Source organism: Osmerus eperlanus, chromosome 12 (genome assembly GCF_963692335.1).
Source record: "Osmerus eperlanus chromosome 12, fOsmEpe2.1, whole genome shotgun sequence".
NCBI classification, from domain to species: domain Eukaryota; kingdom Metazoa; phylum Chordata; class Actinopteri; order Osmeriformes; family Osmeridae; genus Osmerus; species Osmerus eperlanus.
Window position 1 is genome coordinate 7,327,082 of NC_085029.1, and position 18,529 is coordinate 7,345,610.

General features: G+C 51.4%; 1 protein-coding gene across 1 annotated transcript in view; it reads right to left on the bottom strand.

The window, feature by feature from the left end:
• mprip (myosin phosphatase Rho interacting protein) overlaps positions 1 to 18,529 on the bottom strand; it is a 36,680-nt gene that overhangs the window by 2,660 nt on the left and 15,491 nt on the right. Inside the window, 15 exon segments of the mRNA XM_062475530.1 lie at positions 177 to 262; positions 542 to 704; positions 811 to 897; positions 1,475 to 1,582; positions 1,748 to 1,907; positions 3,253 to 3,370; positions 4,292 to 4,439; positions 9,431 to 9,490; positions 11,259 to 11,396; positions 11,654 to 12,230; positions 12,656 to 12,768; positions 12,952 to 13,041; positions 13,674 to 13,742; positions 14,297 to 14,353; positions 16,756 to 16,860. Coding sequence (XP_062331514.1) covers positions 177 to 262; positions 542 to 704; positions 811 to 897; positions 1,475 to 1,582; positions 1,748 to 1,907; positions 3,253 to 3,370; positions 4,292 to 4,439; positions 9,431 to 9,490; positions 11,259 to 11,396; positions 11,654 to 12,230; positions 12,656 to 12,768; positions 12,952 to 13,041; positions 13,674 to 13,742; positions 14,297 to 14,353; positions 16,756 to 16,860 — 2,079 coding nt within the window.

The window sequence follows — 18,529 nt, forward strand, 5'->3', positions numbered from 1 at the left end:
CGCTGGTCTTGCAGACTAACTACAGACAACCAAGTCTACAACCCCCTTCCCCCTTTCATGTTTTAAGTACCGTAACCTCCAATTAAATCTATCTGACTGTTATGTAGGTCTGATTGGGACGTGTTTAGAGCTGACAGCTGGTGCTGGGACAGTGTGTGAGGGCGAGGGGACCCTACCTTTGACCTCATGGTGCGCTCTGAGCGTTTGGCGGCGGCAGCGGCCATCTTGAGAATGTCTGGGTTGCTTTTGGACTTCATGATATCTGAGAGGAGAGCGCAGAAGGAGCTCAGTTTGACAGTAGTGCTAACTGAGCTGACTGTATAACAGTGCTGCTAGCCCCAGCTCACTAAAACAGTGCTGCTAGCCCCAGCTCACTATAACAGTGCTGCTAGCCCCAGCTCACTAAAACAGTGCTGCTAGCCCCAGCTCACTATAACAGTGCTGCTAGCTAGGTTAGAGAGGAAGTGTATCAGAGGTGTGTATTAGACTTACTAATACATGACTATACAGATAGATGGTTATGGGCTGTGTGTGTGTGTACCGTAGCCTCCTCGCTCCACCTCCTCCAGCGAGGGCTCCCCCAGGGCCTCGTGGGCCAGCTGCAGCTGGTCTCTCAGCCGGCCCAGGTCCCGCTCTGCTTTGGCCTTCACGATGCTCAGCTCCGTGTAGATGTCCTTGTACTTGTCTGTCGCATACTTCTTATCCTGGGCACACACGCAAACACACAAACAAACACAATCAGCATTTAGAGTCTGTTTTTTTTGTTTTTTGTTTCTTCGAGTTGAAACTTCACCTCTGACAAACACGTACTCTTTGGGCTGCCTGAAGTTCATCCTTCAGGGAGTTGATCTCCTGCTTCAGGTACTGCACCTCCGACTCCTTCACCCTCAGCATCACCTGCACAGACACAGCAGCAGGTCAGAACCAGCAGCACCTCCATACAGTGTCAGGCCTGCTGGGATGAGATCCAGTCCTTGAGACTGAGATTCTGTCTGGGACGGAGACTGGGACTGAGACTAAACAAGGCCTGAGTCCAAGTCTGGCCTGAAATTAGAACTAGGACTGGGACTAGTACTGGGCCTAATATTAGTACTGGGACTAGGACTGTGTCTAATATTAGTACTGGGACTAGGACTGGGCCTAATATTAATACTGGGACTGGGCCTAATATTAATACTGGGACTAGAACTGGGCCTAATATTAATACTGGGACTGGGCCTAATATTAATACTGGGACTAGGACTGGACCTGGACCTAATATTAGTACTGGGACTGGACCTAATATTAGTACTGGGACTAGGACTGGGCCTAATATTAATACTGGGACTAGGATTGGGCATGGGCCTAATATTAGTACTGGGACTAGGACTGGGCCTAATATTAATACTGGGACTAGGACTGGACATGGGCCTAATATTAGTACTGGGACTAGGACTGGGCCTAATATTAATACTGGGACTAGGACTGGGCCTACCTCCAGCTCATACAGCTCCTTGCCCTGGACCAGGGTGCAGCAGTCTCCCTCCTCACTGGTCATGGAGCGCATCTTGGTGATCTCTGCTGCCAGACGGTTGTTCAGCTCCTGACAACATAATGACAACTAATTCAGAACTGGTGTGATGCGTGTGTGTGTGTGGAGGGAGAGAGAGAGAGGTTGGGAGAGAGACTGAATGAGGGGGTGAGGGCGAAGAGAGAGAGAAACCGGTGTCTGTGATCATATATACAGTATGTGTGTATGTGTGTCCACCTGGTTGTGTGCGTTGAGCTCCTGGTTCTCTCTCTGACACTGGCGGAGGGCCTGCCTCTCTGCCTCCAGCGCCTGGGCCAGGTGGGCATTCTCCAGGCACTTCTGGGAGTACTGTTCTGACAGCACCTCGATCTCCCGCTGGAACGAGCACAGCTCCTCCCTGCAGTGCGCACACACACACACACAGGGTCAAACACAGCCTCGGCACCAGAGAGAGAGAGCGAGAGAGCGAGAGAGAGAGCGAGAGAGCGAGAGCGAGCGAGAGAGAGAGCGAGAGAGAGAGCGAGAGAGAGAGCGAGAGAGAGAGCGAGAGCGAGAGCGAGAGAACAAGTTTGAGGAAGAGAGGGAGAGAGAAAGACAGGCAGCCAGACAGACAGATAGGTATGCAGACAGACAGCCAGCCAGACAACAAGCAAGCCAAGCCGGCAGGCAGGTAGCCAAACAGGCTTCGTCCTTGGGACGACTTAAACTGTGTCTGAAATTCCAAAGCTTGGCAAGGTCGTCCTGCTACCTCAGCGCCCGGTTACCATGGTTACAGCTGGCACAGCGAGACACACACATACAGACATTGTCTGCTCATCCTGAACCCTCCCGACAGCTTGAACCCTACAGCCAGCCAGCCTGAGTTCTCCACGCAGCCAAACAGGCCCTGAACACTCCACACCACCCAGCCCCTGTACCTTCCACCCACCCACCCACCCCACCGCTATACCCTCCACCCACCCACCCAGCCCCTGTACCTTCCACCCACCCACCCCACCGCTATACCCTCCACCCACCCAGCCCCTGTACCTTCCACCCACCCACCCACCCACCCGCTATACCCTCCACCCACCCACCCACCCAGCCCCTGAACCCTCCACCCACACACACATTCAGCACCTGATCCCTCCACCCACCCACCAACCAAGCCCCTAAACCCTCCACCCACCCAGCCCATGAACCCCCAACCCACTCAGCCTCTGCACAGAGTTTCTGAGGCCACCCAGAAACAACCTCAGCCTCGAAACAGCCTCGGGGACAGTTTGTTGAGTCATGTACATCTCTGTGGGAATCTTCCCCTGGCTCTGATGATGGCACGGCCATGCTAAACCCACGCGCTAAAGTCTGCTACGCGGCGTCATCAGTCAAGTCAGTCAGAGCCCAGCTGCCCCACAGGTCTCTGGGAACAGTAAGCCTATCACAGCGTGGGCAGGTGTGAAGATGCAAGCAGCGAGCCTGTCAAGTCTCAGCTAGTCGCCTGGCTGCCGGCAATACATCCGAGACTGAAGATTCATTAAAGTTATAAATCAAGGAGGTTTTATCTCCATCTGTCATCTACTTGTCAAGCGGGAGAGGAGTGTGAGGTGTTCTGGGGAACTGACATGGGCTAAAGTCAGGTAGCCGAGTCAGCGCCTCGGAGCGCGAGTCAGATTTCAAGTGAACGACTTGAAACCCTATTCTTGTTGCGACAAGGGAACCGTCCCGAGGTTCCTGGGGGAAGGGGGAGGGGGGTTCAAACGTACTCGTGCTGCCTGCGGATCTCCTCAATGTCTGCGCTCTCCGTGTTGTTGCCCGTCTTGCGCACCTTCTCCAGCTCCTTCTCCAGCTCCGACCGGTGGGCGTTCTTCATCGCCTCGATCGCTACGGCAACCACAAACAAAGAGGGGCATTGAGAGGAGAGGCCGGCTCCTGGCGGAAACAACCTGCGGACATTGGCCGTCGCGTAACAGACTTTTATTTCGGCTAGAACAACGAGCGTCTGTTTGTCACATGACCAGAAGTGTTTTGTAGGCTATTTCAGGGATGTGTTATGTTGTCCATTTGGGTCTGTGTTTTAACAACTTGCATCACACATTTACCTCACCTTAATAAAACAGTCATGAGCATCTCATTAACAACTAAACTGATCCCACTGGAGTTGGGATTAGGCTTTGATCTATATACTGTATGTGTGTATATAGCTCAGTGATAGAGCATTTGACTGTAGGTCAAGGGGTCTGCTAAATGAATCCATTACATTAAGACAGTCTATCTGGGGTGTTACTGACCAAGAGCATCAAAACAGAGGTTGGGATCTGATCCAAGGCCAGAGATTAATGGACGTCTTTAAGAAAGGAGTGACATTTAGGGTAAGTCAACAACTTCTAGAGCGAGCTTCACCTCTCAAGCACAAAATGAAGGGGGCACAAATGATTTACCTGCCCCATAACTTCCTGCTCGGTAACTCCCTGCTCGGTAACTCTCTGCTCGGTAACTCCCTGCTCGGTAACTCCCTGCTCGGTAACTTCCTGCTCGGTAACTCCCTGCTCGGTAACTTCCTGCTCCGTAACTTCCTGCTCGGTAACTCCCTGCTCGGTAACTCCCTGCTCGGTAACTCCCTGCTCGGTAACTTCCTGCTCCGTAACTTCCTGCTCCGTAACTCCCTGCTCCGTAACTCCCTGCTCCGTAACTTCCTGCTCCGTAACTTCCTGCTCCGTAACTCCCTGCTCCGTAACTTCCTGCTCCGTAGCTTCCTGCTCTTTAACGTCCTTCTCTGTAGCTTCCTGTCAGAACAGCACTGACCAGAGATGGTGGCGGCCGTCTCCTCGGCCAGCAGCCGCTCCTTCTCCTCCTGCAGGTTCTCCAGCTCGCGCTGGTGCTTCCTCAGGAGCTCGTCCACCACCCTCTGGTGGGACTCCTCCATGGCGGTGAAGCCCCGCTCACAAGTGGCCTGCAGGGCAGAGGACACACAGTCAGTACACACACACACACACAATCAGCACATAAACAACCACACTGAGCACACCCACAGTCAGCTCGCACATACTGTCAGTGCGCATAGACACACAGTCAGAACACACACAGTGAGCGCACAACAATGCACATCCACACGGGGTCTCAGCTAGGACCAAGAGTTGTTCCTGACCATGTGAACCAAACCAGGGAAAACTCTAGTGCCTCTGCCTCGACCAGGGCTGAGAAACCGTTCCACGGACGCCGAGACTGCAAACACGCAGCTAGCTACAGCACGTTAGCCATGAGCCGGCGGTTAGCGGAGGGTTAAAAGGACAACAGAATACTTGAACATGCTAAAGGAATGCGTGGGCAGCAAAGGGGTTAGACCACATGCCCTTACTCCCCCCTAGGGTGAGCAGAAGTCCCAGCCAGGTTTGTGCCGACTCTGGGTCGCCTCTTATAAAATGTCAATTACAACTCAAGTTCATGTCTGGTGTAATGTCTGAATTCTGTTGCAATCGTCTGAGCGCTTATGCGCGTAAAACCATGAGCCGTTGCTGTTGGCCAACTGTTTGGGTGGAATGTGGGATTGGAGCTGGATCCGCAACCCAACTCGTGGACTAATTCGAAAAAGGATCGAGCTGGCACACCGCCCCAGCCAGTGTCAAACGAGGAAAGGCTGCCAGCCTCGCACTAACACCTTTAGGTAACGCGGAGAACGGGGGGTAGGGGGTGGGAGAGGGGAGTAATCCCAACCACCACGCTTTGGAAAAGGGAGCCATTCACCAATGCTATTATAATTACAGTGCATGTTTCCACAAGAGGGGACTTGAATGGCCTTCCGTCTGGCTCGACCCAAAACCTAGGCCCGCTTCCGTCCTCTATTCAGAGACACTAATCTGAGTGCTCAGTCAGAGGTTCTGCCCCCTGCTCTCCCTGCCACGGCCTGGACGGCCAAACGGGGCCGCCCCGGGCCTGTTTTCACAGGGATAACTCTCCAGAGCTCGGAAGCCAGGCCCGGGAAGCCAACTGTGAGAGCCGTGCTGAGCCAACTGCCCCCCCGCAGGGTAAACGGAGACTTCCTGCTCTGACATCACGGCGAGCAGCACCTGCAGTTTTGTTTAGATACTTGTTCCGTGCGTCTCGGTTGGCTCGTGTGAGGGAGGGAGAGACAGAATGAAAACGATAGGGGTAGAATGAGAGAGAGCAAGAGAGAGAGAGCAAGAGAGAGAGAGCAAGAGAGAGCAGGAAAGAGAGAGAGACAGAGCAAGAGAGTGCCAGACAGACACAGAGGCCCCACATCCTGTTTAGGGGTGAGGGGGTTGTGGGTATACACAACTGAGTACTTCTAAACTATTAAAGACTCAATACAGGAAGAGGTATATATACACACACTGTGATCTTTAAAAGACATGAACTCAGCAGACAAATCTGACAAGAATTATAAAATGGTTCCTTGCTCAAACTCATTGGCCCCTCATCAAAAACCCAGCCGATCTGTTGCTGGCAGAAACAAGTCTAAAAGCTAATCTGCATATTGAAACTACCTTATATGGAGAGTAATGCATAGTAAACACTTATAAACGAAGCTGAGTGAAAATCACTGTTTACACAAGCATATATTTAAATAAGTTTAACCATTTGTTGGCACTATATACTGAGCAATATCATTTTTCTATTTGTCTGGAAACCAAACGATTAAACCAGTTAATCATTTGCAATTCGTTTTGAAATAATATTCACATGTTGTTAACCAGTTAGAAAAGGGAAAGTTTCAGTCTGTAAAACTAGACACAAACAAAGACAAAGAGGTAAACCCCATGCATTTTTCTGTGGTAAAAAAAAAAAAAAGATTGATAAAAATACAATAAAAAGACTAGAATAGATTTTCCCAAACTTGTTTTGATCACTTAATTAAAAAAAATGGGTAAACTCTTTGTCTTTGTAACCAGTCTACAACGGCTGAGGAGAAGAAAACATTGTTAAGCACATCAAACTAACACTACAGAGGAACTCATTTAAGAAGCAACTTAAAACTGGACAACTCGCCTATATGTTCACACTGAATATGTTGATGCATGTTGGAACTGAATACAAGTCGTGCCCAAACATTGGCTCAGCTAACCTAACTTTCTGACAAGGTTCTGGTAGCGAACCGATCAACAAAATGGGTTCCTCGGCAGGCTACACAACTTAGCATCAACGATCACATGCACTACAGGACAGGGTTAGTCACCATGCAACACTGAAGGTTACAGAGTCTACAGAGAGCAGAGGAAAGGCCAGCAGGGTTAGGTAGGCGAGGAGGGGGTTGGGGAAGGAACGGAGGGGGGAGGTGGGGTGGGTCTGGGGGTGCCACAAGGAGACACAAGGCATCACGGATGGAGAACAGCAAGGACAAGGGAACGCTTCCACCTTCAGGCTTTCCAGATCTTTCTCGTATTTCAGCCGGAGCGTCGTCGTGTCTCCCTGCTGCTCGCGCCGCCTCATCTCCTCCGTCAGGGCCAAGACCTGGGCCACCAGCTCCTGGAGACGCTCTTTGAGGGCGGAGGGGGAGGACTCGGTGGGCAGCGCTCCACGACCCTCCGGGCCGCCAGGGGCATCTCCTCCCGGGCCGAGCACACTTCGCAGCTCCTCCATCTCCCTCTGGAACCTCTCCAAGATGTTCCTCCTCTCTGCCTCGTGCTTCTGCTTCAGGTTCTCCATGCAGATGGTGAGGGAGTCGATCTCTTTCACGTTCTCCTCGGACCGCAAGCGCAGAGTCTCGCCCGCCTTGGCCACTTCTTGCCGGAGCTTCTCAACCTCCTGTTCGTAGACGTCTTTCACCTCGCGTAGCTCCTTCTTGTGCTTGGCGATCATGTCTTGGAGCTGAATGGCCTTGTCCAGGGAGTCGATGGGCTCTCCCTCAATCTGAATGTGTGTTTTGGGTGTTGTTGTTTGGTAGTCTCCTCTTTGGCTTTCCTTGTCTGACAGACGATTTTGAAGGTCTTGCAGTTTGCATTGGAGATCTCGGTTCTGGTTTTTAAGCCAAAGGCAGTTTGGACAGTCGGAGCTGCGAGTTTGAACCTGGCTGGCGTTCGGCCGTAGGACATGTTGGAATTTCAGCCTACTGAGGAGATAGGAGTTGTGAGCCTCTGTCATGGCGTCCGACAGATACTCCGACCAACGTTTCTTGGGACTGCCTGAAAAGCTAGCTAGCACCAAGGACATTAGCTTGCTGTTGGTCGACATGGTGACGGCGGAGGCAATTTGGGTGAATAAACGTACTTTCTCTCGTAAAGTCTCCACTAGATCTTTCAAAACGACAGTGTCGGACACCGTCTCAGACGTCGTCTCTTCGCCGTCAACCTTCATCTGAGGTGCTCGTCTGCTCACCAAAAGCAGAGCACTCTTCTCTGCCACCATCCGCTCGGCAACGCACCTTTCAAAGGAAGGTTCACTTTGTGAGCATCCGGGGCTGACCTTAATAGCGCCTAACAGCTGACTCCAGAACTCCACTCCCGCTACCAACGTCTCCACCAGCCTCTCACTCACTTCAACCTGCTCCCCTCCTGCCGTCTCAAGGCAATCTGTGCTAAGCAAAGCGCTTCTCCAATCGCTACGCAACTTCTCCACGTTACAGTCTACCTTCACCAGCATCTCTAACACCGTGCTGAGGGCCACCGACTTCATCTTGAGGTCCCCTGCTACTTCCTGTATAACCCCGTCGTCTACAACCTGCTTCTCATCCGTCTGCATCCGTTCTTCATCAACAACATGTGCCGTCGCTTCTTCTCTAGCCCTACTTGCTATCCCCTCTTCCCCTGACCCGGTTTGCGTCGTCCATCTTTCATTCTGCGCCTCTAGAAGCTTCCGACTACCGACCCAAACTGCCTCCTCACACCTGGTTTTAAGCTCTGCGTTCTGGGCTTGGAGTTCCCTACAGCGCCCCTCTGTGGACTGGAGGAGCTTGTCAGTCTCGGCCAGCTTGGCCTCCGTGGCGGCCAGCTGCTCTCTGAGTCGCTCTCCCTCCAGCGGGGACTGGTCCGCCCGGCCGTCCTCCATGTGGAACCCCAGGCCTCTCAGTGTGGCCTCCTTCAGCTGCAGTCTCCTCTCCGTGTCCTTTAGACTGTCTCCCAGCATCTCCAACGTGACCAGGGCTTCATGGAGCCTGTGGGACTTCTCGTTCAGCTCTCTCTCGTAGTACTCCCTGTCGATCGCGCTGGCCTTGCTTTCAGCCAGCTGCGCCTTGACGCGGTTCAGCTCCTCCACGAGCAGCAGGTGCTGTTTCCCTTCCTGCAGGGCGCCCAGCTCCGCTTTCAGCCGGTCTATCTCCCTGTCCGCCTCGGTGAGCTGGTTCAGCATCTCCTGGTAGCGCTGGGTCAGCGCTGCGTTCTCGCTGGTCAGCAGCTCGACCCTCTGCGACAGCGTCCCGATGGTGATCTCGTGCATTTCCGGGTGGTCTTCGATCTTGCAGAGAGGGCCGTACGGGTTTTTGAGGCTCTCCACCTTCTGCTTGTGAACCCTTCCTAGCATGTCCTCCATGGTCAAAAGACGAGACTCGTAGTCTCGGATGCTTTCGCCGGCCTTGGCTAAGCTCTTCTTTATGGTTTCGTTCTCCGCCTCCTGTTGATACTTCCATGTGTCCAGAAGCTTCTGACAGCTACCCTGTCTATCTACTTCCTGACTCGCACCCTCAAGTGATCGCAGTAGCGTAACTAACACACTCAGGGTTAGTGGCTGGCCTGATGTTAATTCCTCAATCTTAAGAATCCTGTCTGCGCTATCATGGATGACAAAACTAACTGTTTTCTGGACAGGTTCGGGGGGAGGGCTTTCCGAACTGGGGGTTTGGGGTGTTTCAGAAAGGCAAGGTTCCTCGGCGGAGGCGTGAGAAAGCGAGAGGCCAAGCTGTGCCTGCATATTGCGCTTTTTCAGTTCTTGCAGCTGCAGGAGCTCTTTGGTCTCCTGGTACTTCTTTGTCAAGCTCTGAGCTTGAGAACTAACCAGTTCAGGCCTCTTCGTCTGGGCCGCAACATCGGCATCCAGACCGGTCGGATGCTCCAGCTTGGAAAAGGGACCAGAGACTTTGTTAACACACAGCAGGGGGGGGAAGTGAAAAAAAGAACTAGGCCTAAAGGTTTTATGAATTACTTGCCCCAATTTTCAGATTTACATGAAAACATTTACCATATTCCATTTGTATTACATTGTACGTAATTATGTAAATGAACTATTAATGATTTTTAAAAAAACATTACAAATAGGTATCCATCATAAGATTGTAATTATAAGATTGTATATTAGAGGGCTGGAGAGAGAATAAATGGCCTTTGTTAGTAAATCACAAGAGATCATGCACATTAAACGGTTAAAGGTTATTTCATGGGGTAAGTGATGCAAAATTAGTACTAGCTAGATGGTTTATTTAGAGATGGGAGGCACACTGGGTTATACAAAAGAAAGAAAGCCTTGTATCTACTTTTCTAACAATCCAAAAAGATGAAAATGATTGCACTGTAATAATGCCAATGAAGCCAAACTACGTCGTTCTAGTCTTAACTGTGAAATTATACTCTATTAATACTTAATCAAAATTAAGAATTCAAAATGATGTCATGACATAGCCTAATCATATGCACAATTAATATGCACTTTTCTATGGACTGAACAATTACCTGATATTTAGAAACCTAGACCCCTTTTTCAAACGCAAACAGAAAACATCTGGGTTCTGTTAAACCCTCAAGGCACCCCATCCTGTCAACTGAAAACTCTTCTACTCCATCAACCTTGACAACGATCAGTCCTCAATCTTCTCATAACTATAAACGCAGCTAGATGATTCTCAATCAAGCATACAAACATTGCTCTCTTGCACACACACACGCCAACTCGCACACGAGTGCACACACGTTTCTTATATTCGACACAAACAAGTTGAAGCCTCACAGATTCTGGGCTTTGTGTTGCTCACCACCAGTGCAGAATATGGGACGCACAAACTGGAAAAGGTTACTAGTCCACGTACAGCAGATGAAATAGGAGGATTCATTTGACCGCATAACGTTTCAAACAAGACGAGCCAAAGGTTTACGTCACATCTCCAGCCTGCACACTACACACGAGAGACCACACCTAAACTGTTGGCAGCCAAAGAACCCCTGAGCTTTCATGCCTTGACCCCAGCACAGAGACGCCATCATCAAAGCCTCGTGTTAATTATTGTCAGTCATTGAATGCTCAATCCAAAAAGTGCCAGCATGAGTTTCATGACTTCCGCCGTGACGTAACGAAACACAGCGGAGAGAGATGAGCGAAGAGAAGTTGAGGAAGACTTAAAACACGATATAAAAGAAAATCGAAATCAAAAAGATCTTCCATGTTTCTTTTCACATGCAATGAACTCATGCAGAGGCTTGTCTTCGTAGCCGTTTTTTTTTTTTTATCGCAGCTCTGGTGTCAGTTTGTTGTTGGATGTTGTCTTATCGATAAAATACAACATGCAAAGGAATGTTACATAATAGGAGAGGAAATGGTGTGAGCTCAAACAGCTGGCCTCCATATAATATGATACATAATAAAACAGCAGAGCGCTGGGAAAGAAGAGAAAAATGGCAAGGGCAATATATGGGAGAGGGAGAGATGAGGAAGAGAGAGAGAGCGATGAGGGTGAGAAAGACAAGGGTAAAAAGGGATGGAGAGTGATAGATAGAAAGATAAAAAGAGGACGGAGAGAGTGAAATACGGTGAAAAAAGAGCGATGAGGAACACAGAGAGAGAGAGAGAGAGAGAGACCAAGAAAAGGAGGTAAGAGATAAACCGGGGCTCTTACAGGGGAGATGTACCCAGTCCGGACGTGCTGCTCTCGATCCAGAGCCGTCCTCAGTTGCAGCTCCAGCTCCTGCTTGTGCTGGTTGGAGTCCAGAAGCTGGTGGTGACAGCTGTCCAGCTGTCCCTTCAGCTCTTCTACCTGGGAGAGGGAGGGGCCAGGCGTCAGCAGAGGGGGGGAGGAGGACATGCTACAAGCTCTCGCTAGAGTATCGTGTTGGGCTGCTGGTCTGGGTTCTACAGAACACCACCAGATTGACACAGGAAATGTACACTTGCATACTATCCCATACTACTGGCGTACTATGAGGAATGTTTACGAAAATGTGAGACTATTATTTTATTTTAAATTCTCTTTCACAAACACTCATACGCACACACACACACACACACACAGACCCCTTTCTTGTAGCTCTCCAGCAGTTTCTCCAGCTCGGCCGTGTCCCTGGTCTGCAGAGCCGACGGCAGGGGAACCCTCCTCTCCTCCCGTATGGGCGTGTTCTCCACCTGCTGCCAGTGCTGCTCGATCACCTCCTCCACCTTCTGGTGCCTGTCCACAGACCCCGGACCCGCAGGGCCTTCCCCCGGGGCCCTCTCCCCCCCCCCGCTCTCAAAGTCCATCTGGCCGCCCTCCCCCGCAGCCGCCGGCTCGGCGGAGGATCCGGTCACGGACTCGTACCTCTTCCTCCTCTCCTCCCTCCGCCGGCTCCGCTCGGGGTCTCCCGGGTCGGCCTGCAGGGGCTCGGCCTCCTGGGCCCGCTGCTGGGCCATGGCCTGGGCGATGGGTCGGAACTCGGCCCAGTCGAAGGTCTTGGAGCGTCCCTCTCGCCGGCGCTCGCGCGCCCGGCTCTTCTTGGGGCCCTGGCCGGGCTCCCGCTCCGCGGAGGAGGCCTCGGAGGAGGAGGGGAAGTCGTGGGTCACGTCGGGCCTCGCCAGGGCCTCCGAGGGGGCGAAGGAGCCGTGGTCCTCGGTGGAGCTGGGGGGAAGGTGGTGGTGGGAGGGGCGGGGCGGGCACAAGGCACAAACATGAATGACTAAAACTCACAGGGCTTTACTGTCTGGGGGTGGGGGGCTGGGCACAGGAACATGGAGAATTGAAGACACATGAGGGATGGGTATTGCTCAGTTGTAGAGCATTTGACTGCAGATCAAAAGCTCGCGGGTTCAAATCACCCCGTGTGTTGCTTTGGATAAACGTGTCTGCCACGTGAGAACATGACACAGCATTAGGCTGTATAAAGTGGTGGTGGGACAAGTCAATATTGGTGAGTCAATATCGTCTCTTTCAAGACAGAAAATGATACGACACGGCAAGCTACCTTTTGACAAGAACACAGGAAACATGTATTTTCTTTTGTCAGATTTTTTGCGTTCCAAAGAGCAGGTGTGGAAGATGCTGACCTGGCCACATCCGGGGCTGTGGAGGAGGGCCTCACGTTCTTCATGACCGCCAGGATCCAGTTCCTGCGGATTCCTGCCGTCATGGCCGACAGGGTGTGGACGCCCTCCTGGGTCTGAAGAAGAAGACGTCTACACTTCATGATCTTTTGCAAACAAATAGCTGTGGATATAGTAACTTCACAAGTACGACCAACGACAAGGCTAATCAGCCATGGCTCGCTTCAGCTATTCTAAGCGGGTCGCAGTGGCTAAAAGCTGTCCGGACGAGCTGTGGTGAGGAGAGAGAGGACACTCACGTGGATCTGGAAGCCGTAGTTGCGCTGAGCCTGGTACTCCGTGACGTTGTAGCAGGTGGACAGGTCGATCTCGCCGTCCAGGTCTGAGGCCTGAGGACACAAGGAGTTCCTCACACACATGCACATCTGGTCTGCTGACACAACAGAAACAATATACACATACAGTACTGTGCAAAAGTCTTGGGCGCAAATAAAAAAATATATATATAAAAAGTTCATTCTTTAAAAAATCAAAATAATGACAAGACTAAAACATGTTCCTATATCAGTAGACCAAATATATTTTTAAGACAGTTGTCACGTTGAGATCATGGACTTTTGCACAGCACTAAGTGTATATATTTAAAGGGGTCATAGAATGCAAAACCGAGTTTACCTTGTCATAGTTGAATAACGACAGTTCGGTGTGTAAAATGGACATACAGTGAATCTCAAAGCCCATTGACACCTCTTTCCTATATAAATCTCACAATTTGAAACTGCCGCTGTAAAACGAGCGGTTTCAAAAAAGCCACCGCTGTCATTCTATCATTCTATGACCCCTTTAAAGTCTTATTTGAACACCGCTTTTACAAGCGGGACTATAACTTGGACTATAACCACCAACTATAACCACCCCCCCCCCCCGCCCCTCAAAGTCAATAGCAGTCATGCTGACAGAAACAGTAAAACGGCATCAGTCACCGAGGGTCCAGGAGAGTGTTTGGGAGGTGAGACTCTACCTCCTCAGCGATGGAGTCCTTGTAGTAGCGTAGACTGTGATCTGTCAGCACGAACCAATACTTCTTCCACTGCAGGGGGGCAGCGGAGAGGAGGGGAAGGCCAATGAGAGGTCAGAGACAAGGTTAGGACAAGCCGCAAGACATTGAAAAAGGCAGAAACAGGTTCATCCGATCGATCCATGTGAACAAGGACTGCTTTCGAGCCATGAATAAAACGCAACTGATGATAAACGGATTGAGATTGGAAAACCTTTTCAAACCAGTATCCGACGAGTATTACCTGGCAGCACTCTAACAGGCAGTCTCTAACAAGAACTCTCTCCATCCCCTCACTTGTCTACATAAGGTCCATCTTTAAAAGACTTGGAAGCACCTCCCTACTCTTTCAACTGCCAGCCATTGAAGCGCCGCCATCAAAGGCCCCCCCAAAGGCCATAGAATGCTACAGGCGTTCTCGAATTGCTTGAGGTGGACAGTTCAGATGGCCGTTTGAACTGGGGGGCCCTGGTGCTTTCATGGGTGCTGATGAGCCCCGCGTGCAGACCCAGGCTCATGTCACGGGGGAGACGGCTGCGGTGTCACGTTTGCCGCTGCTGCGTGCGTACACAGGTAGGGTGCCGTACCTGCGCTTGCTCGTCCAGCTTCACCATCCAGCCCTTCTTGAAGTTCAGTAGATCAGGCTGTCGGAGGTGGAGAGAGAGAGACAGAGAGAGAGGGAGGGAAAGAGAGACAGAGAGAGACAGAGAGCAAGACAGGGAAGGAGAGACAGAGATAGACAAGGAGAGAGAGATAGAGGGGTAGAGAGACAGACAGGAGGACAGACAAACAGAATGGAGGAAAGACAGAGACAGAGGGATAGAGACAGAGACACAGAGAGAGACAGAGAGACAGAGAGAGAGAGAGAGAGAGAGAGAGAGAGAGAGAGGAGGACAGACAGACAAACAGAGACAGGAGGAGACAGAGAAAACAGTTTACACCAGTCCTCATGGCACTCTCAAACTCTAGTTATGACATTGTCCCACAGGGATGCAGTGCTGTGCCCGACTCTCTAACCCCCATGCAGGACGAGCTGGGAGATGCTAATCACACAGGTACCAGGTGATCAACGGCAGCCAATCACTGCTCTACACCCAGGTCACATGAGCAGCATGACAACAGCCAACTCACCTGAACCTACTTTGCTGTCTGGATCGAACGAGGGTTAGCTGAAGCACTTTAAAAACCAACACACAACACATTTTTCTGCACTTAAATAATAATCGACTAAGTTATATTCTAAGTCTTATGACATATGATGAGAAACAATTGGTCTCTGACTCTGGTCATCCTCGAAAGACAAAATAATTAAGGATTAAGAGCAGAAAAAATCATTCCAACATGCACTAACAAATACAGAAAAAAAAGTGGGCCATAACTCTGATCTAGGGTCAGATTTTGCCTCCTCGCACGTTCTCTCAACCCTCGGAGGGGTACGAAGGAATCGGACCCCAGACCAGTCGTTTGAGACCGCCTCTATCCACTAATCCAACTTCAGTGTCCAGTATTGTCGCCTGGTGTGCTACCACACAGTGGAGGGGAAAACACACACACAAGTACCCGCCCACGCGCGCACACACACAACGCAGGCATGTGAACAGTGCCTTGGGGAAGCAGTGGAGGTCTGGTGACTCAGACGCACACACACCCTGCTCATTCATAAACACACACAGCCATACAGGTGCACTGTTACAGGGCATGGCTGCACACAGAGAGAGCAGGAGGGTAACCTGAGGAGAGGAAGGGCAGGCTGCACTGCCCCCAGCTGCCTGGAGGACTGCACTACAACACACACACACACACACACACACACACACACACACACACACACACACACACACACACACACACACACACACACACACACACACACACACACACACACACACACACACACACACACACACACACACACACACACACACACACACACACACACACACACACACACACACACACACACACACACACACACACACACACACACACACACACACACACAGCAGTCACACACACAAAACAGACTAGTTAGTCTCAAGGAGTAAAGAAAGGTCAGAGTTGTTTTTGTAGGTGTTTTTCATTTTAGTTAGGGCTACACGCTACGGTATCAAAAGCACAACTTTCCCACAGCTACCAATAATCCCTGAACCTAATCCCGATCACAAATGATGTATTAAACCAAACAAACCGAATTGTTGTTGCATTGTTTCCATCACAGTATTGCCTCACCAACCAGATCAGGGTTAAGGTTTCCCAACCAAGGAGCCATAATGACTTATTTCAGACAAACAAGATTGTTAGTTAAACAACAGTTTGGTATAACAGAGGATTTTTTCCATGCCCCCACCTAACCACTCCTTGCCCCCCCAGGTCCAGGCCCTGTGGTTCCACCTAGGTTAACCCTACAGCTGAGGTGAACAGCAGGTCTATTGTCTGGCCCTTCAGACACAACTCCTTCAGCCCACACACATACGTACACACATACGTACACACACACACACACACACACAAACGTTCATACACACACCTTGGGCAAACAACATCGCCTGATTGTTCTGCTGCGCTCCCCCCCGAGCCTCCAGCGCATTTGGACCAATGAGAGGCCGGCCCAAGTCACCTGCCGACTCCAAGGCCAAACTCTCAGCCACTCTCACCCTGCGGTCAACGACCCTGGGCGGGCCTCTGGTGACAGACACAAACACTCCCCTCCTATCTCCCAGGCCCGGGGCAGTGAGGGGCTGTACTGGCCTAGCCCCTGCAGACCAGCTGCATGGGAGGCTGGAGACCCCAGAGCCACATCCCCTGCACTGGAGCAGAGAGGGTGAGGGAGTCCATGGGGGGAGGAGAGAGAGGGCGAGGGGGGATGAGGGAGGCCATGTGGGGAGGAGAGAGAGGGCGAGGGGGGATGAGGGAGGCCATGTGGGGAGGAGAGAGAGGGCGAGGGGGGATGAGGGAGGCCATGTGGGGAGGAGAGAGAGGGCGAGGGGGGATGAGGGAGGCCATGTGGGGAGGAGAGAGGGGCGAGGACGAGGGAGGAGACACTCACGGTCATCACAGACTCGGTGGTGCGGCGGTCCAGGGACTTGGCTCTCCTCAGGGGGGGCAGGGTGGAGGGGAAGTCCAGGCCCTGGCCAGGGTCATGCCTCTGCTCCTGGAACACAAACATGCACACAGACTGGTTATTAGTGTTCTTGCTACCAGCAAGGCATACTATTGGTACTATTGTGCTACCAGCAAAGGCTTTACTGTCAACTCACATTTGATATACTTTATATTCTAGCCACCACAGCTCCTCCAAGTTTTTGCATTACTGTAACCCAGACGTGAAAGGTGTCAAAATGTGTGTTTTATTCCCGATTGCATTGCTATTGGTTGACGGAAGGTTCCAGTAGTAGGAGTTAGCTAGCTAGCTCGAGCTAGCAGCTAATGCTCAGTGACGTCCACCTCAGTTTGGCAGATGATATCAGCCCACAGCTGGAGACTACGGATGTCTGGGGCGGCAGAAAGCTCACGTCACAATTCCCCCAGACATGGTACCCCTCTCTCGTCTTGATTATTGTTGAGAAATTCTATAAACATTGTCCTTGGGTGTATTGAAACGGACTTACTTTCGTCATTACAAACGGTCGCCAAACATCCTTCAGAGGAAACTGATTCGACAGAGAAACGTCAGAGACGTCCAAAAACGTTGGGGACAATGATACGATCGAGATCCTTTCCTATCTCACCCGGCCTACCACAGACGTACCCCCTCAGCAACCCTGCACTGACCCAGAGAGCAGGGGAACTAGAAGAGACTGCAAGAGGCAGGAACAAGAGGGAACAGATCTTTCGAGTGCTGGCGCTCAGACTCTGCGCGGAGGCATGCTAAACCGTAAACAACCTGGGGAGACAGTCTAGGACAGTCTGCTGATGACAGTGGCTAGATTACTGAAGAACGAGTCTCTGTGGAGGGCCGTGACTGTGTGTGACTGTGTGTGACTGTGTGTGTGTGTGTGAGGGGCTCAGTGTTCTCCTGGGCTCTTCTCTGACCAGGCTGGGAAAGGGAAGCACAATTACCAGGGGACTCCGACCACAGAATGGAAACTGGAAATGAACCCGAGCACACTCTGACCCCCCCCCCCCCCCGAGGCCCTAACCCAAACAAAGACAGGACGGGGGCGGGCCGGGGGGGGAGAGAGAGACAGAGAGAGAGAGAGAGAGAGAGACAGAGAGACAGAGACAGAGAGACAGAGACAGAGACAGAGAGCGAGACAGAGAGCGAGACAGAGAGCGAGAGAGAGAGCGAGAGAGAGAGCGAGAGAGAGAGAGAGCGAGAGAGAGAGCGAGAGAGAGAGCGAGAGAGAGAGCGAGAGAGCGAGAGAGAGAGAGAGCGTGAGAGAGAGAGAGAGAGAGAGAGAGAGAGAGAGAGAGAGAGAGAGAGAGAGAGAGAGAGAGAGAGAGAGAGAGAGAGAGAGAGAGAGAGAGAGAGAGAGAGAGAGAGAGAGAGAGAAGAGAGAGAGAGAGAGAGAAGAGAGGAGAGAGAGAGAGAGAGAGAGAGAGAGAGAGAGAGAGAGAGAGAGAGAGAGAGAGAGAGAGGAGAGAGAGAGAGAGAGAGAGAGAGAGAGAGAGAGAGAGAGAGAGAGAGAGAGAGAGAGAGAGAGAGAGAGAGAGAGAGAAGAGAGAGAGAGAGAGAGAGAGATGTGAAAAGGGGTAGGGAGAAGACGAAGCAAGAAAGAAGAAAGTAGAAACATTTGAGAAAAGGAGGAAGAGGGGAAGGGTGGGAGGGAAATAACTTTCTTCATTCAAAGAAGATGGGGGGGGGGGGGGGGGTGGAGAGG